Source organism: Canis lupus, chromosome 8 (genome assembly GCF_003254725.2).
Source record: "Canis lupus dingo isolate Sandy chromosome 8, ASM325472v2, whole genome shotgun sequence".
Taxonomy (NCBI): Eukaryota; Metazoa; Chordata; class Mammalia; order Carnivora; family Canidae; genus Canis; species Canis lupus.
The window spans coordinates 34,713,001-34,721,458 of NC_064250.1; the positions used below are offsets into that span (position 1 = coordinate 34,713,001).

At 40.5% G+C, this 8,458-nt stretch overlaps 1 protein-coding gene across 6 annotated transcripts in view; it reads left to right on the top strand.

The window, feature by feature from the left end:
- DAAM1 (dishevelled associated activator of morphogenesis 1) overlaps positions 1-8,458 on the top strand; it is a 167,058-nt gene that overhangs the window by 147,640 nt on the left and 10,960 nt on the right. For all 6 annotated transcript variants that reach the window (XM_025443738.3, XM_025443737.3, XM_049113628.1 and 3 more), the window contains 4 exons: positions 382-488; positions 2,258-2,346; positions 3,196-3,364; positions 6,994-7,101. In XM_025443738.3, the coding sequence (XP_025299523.1) occupies positions 382-488; positions 2,258-2,346; positions 3,196-3,364; positions 6,994-7,101 (473 nt within the window). The remainder of the gene's footprint in view (positions 1-381; positions 489-2,257; positions 2,347-3,195; positions 3,365-6,993; positions 7,102-8,458) is intronic.

The following is an 8,458-nucleotide window of genomic DNA, read 5'->3' on the forward strand; positions in this document are numbered from 1 at the left end:
GTGTAGTTGGTAGCATCGATCATGTCCTATAGATTCAATAAAAAAGAGGAGAAGAAAAAACTCTTCCTTGTGATGACAATACTTAGAAGTGACCTTCTTAACAACTCTCCTTATCCTATACATTATATAGCAGTGTTAGCTATAGTCCTCATACCATCCCTAGAACTTAATTTATCTAATAACTGGGAGTTGGTACCTTTTGACCACCTAACTGGAAAGATTTAAATTTTGTACTGTATCTTAACAATGACCTGTACGCAGAACTTATAAAGTAAATAAAAGTTACTGTCTCATCTTGGGGCAAATTAACTGAAAGAATGAAAAATTACTGCAAGCATCTAGTTATAAACCTCAGTTTTAATACCTGCATGTACATTTTAGCTCTTGAAATTTGTTCCCGAAAAAAGTGATATTGACCTGTTAGAGGAACATAAACATGAACTGGATCGGATGGCCAAGGCGGATAGATTCCTTTTCGAAATGAGCCGGTGAGTTTGAAAATGCATAAAATGTGAACATGCCCCTTACCTTTCTAAGGAAGTTAAACTTTCAATTCTCGTTGAATTATTTGGGCCAATAACCTGGCTTAACTTGAAGCCTTTTTAAATTACAAAATCTTCATAAGTCTGAGCTGTGTGGAATTTGTTTTGTTTATGTGAGTTCTTGCCCGTGGGTGAGCCAGGTTTAGTATTTCTTCATAATTACCTCTAGTTCTGGACCTAAACAAGTCATAACTTTTCCTGGCTCCAGTCAGTGTCATTCTCCCCACCACTTTGACTGCTTTGGGATTGTATCTCACTTCTCCCTATACCTCAGCATCTCAAAGACTGGACAGACTCAGCAGTGTTGACCTGGAGCCCACATAAATGAACAGCTAGGGTCTGGATGTCAAATCATGACATATGCAGACATCTCTAATCAATCATGGCATACTTCCCACAGAGCTTGGCAAGCATTCTCAACCCTTCTCCAGAAAACCCAGAGGCAGCCACTGCTTCATAATTTTGTTTGGCATGTGAGCAGAGTCTACTTGCCATCCCAGGCCTGGAAAATTGATTCTGCATTAGATAAGGACCAATGGCCCTGAGACTCTCATTCAACCCCCCAGGCAGAGCTCTTTCCCTGAGTTCCAAAGGCCTAGGAGTATAGCCAAGGTGAACTTACTTATCTGTCATTCTACATTTCTGCCATATCTGGACTTATTTCTGTTATTCCATCTCATCTTGCCATTTTATATACTACTATAGGACAAAGGATGGTTTTGGAATTTTGATAGGTGTGCTCAGCAAGCCTGTGTGTGGATAAATAGATGACCACCCACAGTAGCTGCCATTTGTAATTGTCTTGATCCATGCATGCATCAAAGATCCTCCTTGATCCTCCTATCAGCCCTTCCAGGAGGACTTTGGGTAGGGAGGTATTCTCTTCCATCTAATGGAGGAGTTTAGTTACCTGTTGAAGGTCACCTAACAAGAGGAGAACCTGGGCTGCAAACCCAGGTCTGTCTGATTATATGGGGCTACTGGACTGAAGTTTCCACTAGAGAACAGGTAAGGCAGTGATTTGATTTCAGAAGGCCTTGGCAAGAATACCGGCCCTCACCCTCTCAGCAGCAGCAACTTCTCTTAGTGGTGACCAGAGACCAGTTTGCACCCTCCTATCTCTAGTCACTAGTTGCTATCTTGGAAGGCAGAAGCCTGCCATCCCTGAGGGGAGCAGATAGGGAGCTAAGGGTAAAGAAAGAGGATGGTTTGGAGACATGAGTGGGAAGAGAATGCTATGAGGAGAGAATGCTGGAGACAAGTTTTACCCTATAGCTTTGACAAACTTTGTGGAAAGTTAAGAAGCATAGGAGACATGTAGGAAACAGCTCCTTATTTGCTGCAGAATGGGGAGGCTTTTATATTTTCATTCCTTTTTATCCTCTGTCCATAGGAGCTCCTGGGACTCTGAGGAAGGGAAAGAGGCAACTCTCATTTTCTTTTGCCCAGTCTGATTAGAGCTAAGGATCCTGCTGCCATTGCCCGAATAATGCCTGTTGGTTGGAGGGAAATGGGCTCTCCAAGCAAAGTGGCCTCATTTCCTGTGCTCCTGTCCAGGAGAGGATTTGTGTGTGTGTGTGTGTGTGTGTGTGTGTGTGTGTGTGTGTGTGTGTGTTGGGGGATATGCTCTAAGGTACCTCCACCTCCATACCCGTTGAGTGAACATAGACATATTAAGTACATAAATGTTCATCAGTCCATGCTTGCTCTTACAGAATTAATCATTATCAACAAAGACTACAATCACTGTACTTCAAAAAGAAGTTTGCAGAGCGTGTGGCAGAAGTGAAACCGAAAGTAGAAGGTAAAGTCAAGCCTCCAGACTGATAATGATGTTCATCATAAGTGCCCATATGCAAGTACAATACAAGTGCAGATAGTAAACAGGATCCCTTGGGTGATTTTTTTCCTTAAAATCCTTTGGAATTCTGATGAGTAAGTACTTAGGTCCATACTTGGCCCTCTGGCCTAGCCTGGGTTTTGGACCTCACAGCACATCTCCTGGGCTCCTCTGTAGAAGTGGGCTTTTCACATCCTGGGTGTTGGTGAGAAATATATTTGACTGCTGCTAGCGTTAAATCTGTAACTAGCTTTATCACAGTGATGCTTTACTAGATATTTCTAAGGGAAGATTTAAGGCTATTAAAATTTTAAGTGTTTGTAATATAGGAAGCTAAAGAGCACAGCCACAGAATGCAGGCTGGGCTCAGGACCCTGCTCAAGCTCCAATCCCTGATGACACCTGCAAGCTCTAACACGAAACACTTTGGGCCGGTGTTTCTGTCAATAGAATTGATTAGCAATCCTGTTGATCTGACTCATACCAGGCAAGAAAGTGTGTGCATAGGAATGTGGGAAATGCAATCACTTTTTCTGTATTTCTAACTGCTTACAATTAATGAGTCACCCAAGAACAGGACTAAGAAAGGATAGGGTTGTGCAATTGTCTGTGGGTCTGTTGAACAACATCAGCTGGTTATCCCTGTCTCTTGGCTCTGTGCTTCTGGTTTGGGTGTTTTGTAAGTGCTCCCTGGTAGTCTAATAACCCGGTCTTACATCTTCAGTATCTGCTCTCAGGTGTGTGGATTAAGGATGGGTATCACTGAGAAGTCTTGGTTGTAGTAGTTGTGTTTATGTGTGCTTTGTTTTGAAGCAATTCGTTCTGGCTCAGAAGAGGTGTTTAAGAGCAGCGCGCTGAAGCAGTTGCTAGAGGTGGTTTTGGCATTTGGAAATTACATGAATAAAGGCCAAAGAGGCAATGCATATGGATTCAAGATATCCAGCCTAAACAAGATTGCTGACACAAAATCTAGTATTGACAAGTAAGTATGGTACCTTCTAGCACTTGGAGGATCCAGGAGCTTAGGTCAGGGCCCCTGTGGGCCTCCTGGGCCTCCCCAATACTGCAGCCTCTGGTTTGCTTGTCTCTTGCTCAGGCTTATTCTTTCTCCAGCATTGACTTCTTTCTTTTCTCCTAATCACAAATAACCCTAAATAACCCATTAGGCCAATTATCCTTCATCCATTTTCAGTCCCCAGGGATATTATTGTCTAAGTTTTCAGGTTTTCTTGGATAAACTTTTTATTATGGTGTAATACACTAAAGGTAAGTCCACCAATCATAAATGTACAGCTGGATGAATTTTCACAAGTTGGACCTCTGTTTAAACTAGTGCCCAGGGATCCCTGGGTGGCGCAGCGGTTTGGCGCCTGCCTTTGGCCCAGGGCGCGATCCTGGAGACCCAGGATCGAATCCCACGTCGGGCTCCCGGTGCATGGAGCCTGCTTCTCCCTCTGTCTGTGTCTCTGCCTGCCTCTCTCTCTCTGTGTGACTATCATAAATAAATAAATAAATAAAATTTGAAAAAAAAAAAATTAAACTAGTGCCCAGATCAAGAAACACAATGTGACCTGTGTGCTACTGGTCTCCTCATGACCTGAGTCATGGCCCCTCCACAGAGAACTGTGTTCCAGGGAAAAGAAAAAAACTGACAGTTGATTATAAAATGTGAAGCTTGTTGGAGTTTTAGGGTATGTCTTCCTTCCTTTATACATTGAAGCTAGCAACTATTAAAAAAATTATGAGGTATTAATACACTTTGGCTTGTTACTGTTAAGCTGCTCCTTTTAAGACTCCTCAAAATGCTTCATAGAAAGTGTATTTAAGTGATTGGATTCTTGTTAGAAACACTAAGAGGTGAAAATGCTCTGGTGTCATTAACAGGTAGGATCATTAGGCATAGTAACACTAGTTTCCCTGTGAGCTGTTTCTCTAAGGTTCCTACTGACTTCAAAGCAACTTGCACAGTTGTTTCTAAGATAAACTTCTCTGCATCCAAATTCTTTTTAGAAATATGGACTGTTCACCATAATTATTGCCACTAGCAAAGCTTTTTACCCCATATTTTCTATATAATTAGTGATACATAGCATTATGGCAACCCTGAATCTATCCTATAAGAAGCAATGTGTTGTAGAGCTAAAGCTTTTTTTTTTTTTTTTTTTTTTTTTTTTGCATCATGTAGAGATAGATTAACAAAGGACAGCTGTGCTGTCACCACCTTATTTTTAATGTAAGCACTTGATCCTTCCAGAGCAGTTTCATATTTGGTTGTGTGGAGTACATAGGCTGAGTGCTACATCACCTGTTGTCAGATAAAGAAACTGAGGCAGTGTCAAGTGGCTCATTTAGCTTGCCTAAGATCAAAGGCAAGGTATTTGGCCTTGCAGGTATATGATACCTGTTCTATTGTCCTCAGCTCTACTCAACAACAAATGGATTTGATCTTATTTGGAAGGTGTAGTAGGTAACTGCAACATCTTACCTGCATATAACAAGCAGTCGCCTTTTTAAGGAAGTGTGTTCTCTTCAACTTGAGAGAACTTGCAAGTTGGAGAGGAAGAATACCTTCACTACCAGTTAGTGCCTTTCCTCCCTCTCTGTTATCCCCTTCTTTTGTTCATCTCTCTCTGTCCCTTGATACCCTCTGCACCATCATTACTGATAATCTGGCACTTCCTTTGTGATTATCTGCTTACTGAAGTTACTATAGAATTTAATATGCGAGCTTTTTCAAAATAATTAAAAACATTTCTGATCTCTTTCCTCTTCTTCCTGTGACTATTTGGTCCCTAGGAATAGTACCAGGGGCTTATAAACCCATAGTGCCCAGCAGACTGCCTTGTGATAAGTAGTTATTCAGTGAATGTTCAGTTGAATCTGATAAGACGGCACAAGGATGGAACAGTCAGCAATGAAGGGTACATTCACTCTGCTTTAAAGGCTTGTTTCCAGTAATACCAGTGAATAAGCAGATGTATGGCTGTTGTGTGGTTTTTCATTCTTCAAGAATTTCTATTCAGTCAAATGAGGTGTTATTTGTATAGCTAACAAATGTGAATGTTTGATCTAGTACGAAATCTTTCTACACTATGAAAAGTATATGTGGTTAATTAAATTAAGTTTCTCTTAATAACAAAGCATCTCTGTAAAACAAGTGAAGAGAAATGGCTCTATTCTTTCTTGTAATGGTAGCCAGGATTTTGGTCCCTCACGCAGCAAGCACATGGGCCGACACTTAGGTTCTGTGAACAGCAAGACTGAAATAGAAGGGTAACAGCTCAATATCTGCAAAGTAAATGGCTAGAATCACTAGCTACTGCTTTACTTTGCAGAGCTATTGTTTTCTAATTATTTCTTAAAGCAAGAAAAATAAAGGAAAAGTTTTTTCACATGTGGGTCAGTTGACTCAGAGGAATGGGATTACATTGACTTTTATGAAGGTGCAGGGGTAACCAGAAATGAAAACCATTTCATTATTATGGGAAAGGAAATTGACAACTCTTCTTCCCTTTAGTTGGAGGTGAGTAGGGCTCTTGTGACTTAGCCTCGTAAATTAGCAAAGTAACTGCCTAAAAATGATGAATATGTTTTTAAAAAATACATTTCTGTCCTCTTGATTATGGTAACTTTCATTAGACTAGTGGTTCTTGATCCTGGCTCTTAGAGTTACTGTGGAGGGGATTTAAAAATACCCAAGCCTGGCCCCACCTCATTCCAATGAAATAAATCTCAGGTTGGCCCAGGCATATGGGGTCCAGGGGACTGTAATGTGCATGGAGTCAGGGACAACAGGACCAGACCACCACAGCTTGGCCTAACAGAGAGTGTTATCAGACATCCACTTTTTCAACCCAGGTCAGTCAGGGTTCAGTCCTGTCACCACCAAAGACGGATCTGGGTTATATAGTTAGGAGCTGAAGTGTTGCTAAAATTAGGAAATGGATTTTGGGCTTCAAAGATGTCCTAGCCTTGATGGCACAGTCCTGGTCCACTCCCAGGCCCAGCCCTAAACCAGGGCGCCTTCTAACTTTCTGACCACCCTTTGCTACAACAGCAAAACATATGAGTCAGAGGGGACAAAAGCTAGCAAAATAAATAGTTGCAGTGGTGGAGTAGTCCTCATAGAGTTGAAAAAACTTAAATGAGAATGATCAATAAATTCTTATTAGTGAGTTGCTGCTGTGTACTTTTAAATTTGACAAATAGCTGTCCTATGCAGCAAACTAAACATCCCTCAGTCCCTCTCCCCCCCTCACTGCATCCTTCTTGGTGTGAAACTCAGGATACACCTTGTCTTTGGTAGGTATGTTCCCACTGACTGTGGTTCCAGTTCATTTCCATCATCCAGATTTTGAAGGATGCTTGTTATGAGCCACAGTAGTAAATCTTCCCTTTTGAAAGTATATGCTTCCTTTAGTCATATAGTTATGTAAGTCTCATGTAGGCTCTCCCCTTATTCCCTTCTCTTGAGAATCCCTGCCTTAAAGGGGTCTCCAAAGTTTGAAATGAATGCAAGAATATAGTGTTCTTGCAGGTTCAGCTGCTTGGACGTGCAAATCATATATAGATATTAACCATGTTTAATACTTTTTCCTTTTTTAATTGTAGGAACATTACACTTTTGCACTATCTCATAACTATTGTGGAAAATAAATACCCCAAGGTCCTCAATCTCAATGAAGAACTGCGGGACATTCCTCAAGCAGCAAAAGTAAAGTAAGTACTTATAGGGAATTGTTTTAGTTTTTTAAAAATCACTTGGACTGTGCTTTAGTCATTGAGGTAGTTAGCTGGCATTGCATGAAGAGGGCCCTTCTGTTGGCTTTCCCCTGAATAGCATGTGAAGTAAAGTTTGAATCCCATCCAAGTCACTGAAATACGTTACATGGTTTTGAATATATATGTTTCCTAGCTCCTTTGGACTACTCCTACATGTATTTTTTAACTTTCAGAAAACCTAATTTTCTGAATTGTTAAGAGTATAAGAAAGGAATGTGGTTTCACTAGTACTTTGAAAAGGTAGTTCTATTAATAAATACAGGTAGGAGCACCCATAGTTAATGAGGATACATAGCTAAGCAAATAGAACTTAAGTGTCAGGATGTTGCCAGTAATTTTCACATGTGCACACACTCTCAGAAACCAAGGCAGCCTTTTCATGGAAAGCAGTCTTTATGCAAATGAAGAAACTAAAAATAAAATGGAAAGTTGCCAAACTTTTGCCACAGACTTCACACCACTTTTCAGAGACGGAAGAGCAGGCAGTTTTTCTTTTTGGTCTTCCCTCCTTCTCTTGGCCCTTTAAAAATAAAATGTGTGTGTGTGTGTGTGTGTGTGTGTGTGTGTGTGTGTGTGTATTTAAAACTGCATCTTTTTACAGTGAATTTGGAAAGTATGATAAGCAGGCTAATCTTTTCCCTCATTTTGTAGAATTTGGTAGAAATGCGAGACATGAAATTAAAAGGTTAAAGTAAATGAAATATTGGTGAATTTTAAGCAAATTCATCTGAATTATCTGAGAGAATCAGGTTATAATCTCTGATGTTTAAAAGCCATCAAATAGAAAGTTTTATGGGAGAAACCTAGGAAAATTTTTCCATACAAAAAAAAAAAAGGGGGGGAGAGACAATGAAATCTAGTTAGTACAACTTTAAGAAATATCATTAACAATTGAAATTTAAGCCATTACCAGGGTACCTGGCTGGCTCTGTCAGTAGAACATGCCACTCTTGATTGAGTTGAGTTTGACCCTCACGTTGGGTGTACAGATTACTTAAAAATAATCCTTTTAGGTATTTTTAGGCATCCTTTTAGGGGTGCCCGGGTTGCTTCAGTCTTCAGCTCAGGTCATAATCCCAGGATCCTGAGATCAAGCCCTGCATTGGGCTCCCTGCTTGGACGGAAGCCTACTTCTCCCACTCCCTCTGCTCTCTCTCTCTTATGCTCTCTCAAATAAATAAATAAAATCTTAAAAAAAAATTATTAAAAAAAAAAAGAAATCTAAGCCATCACCTTGTAATGTTCATATGACCAGAGCTTTGGTGAAAAGCAATGTACTGGGGATCCCTGGGTG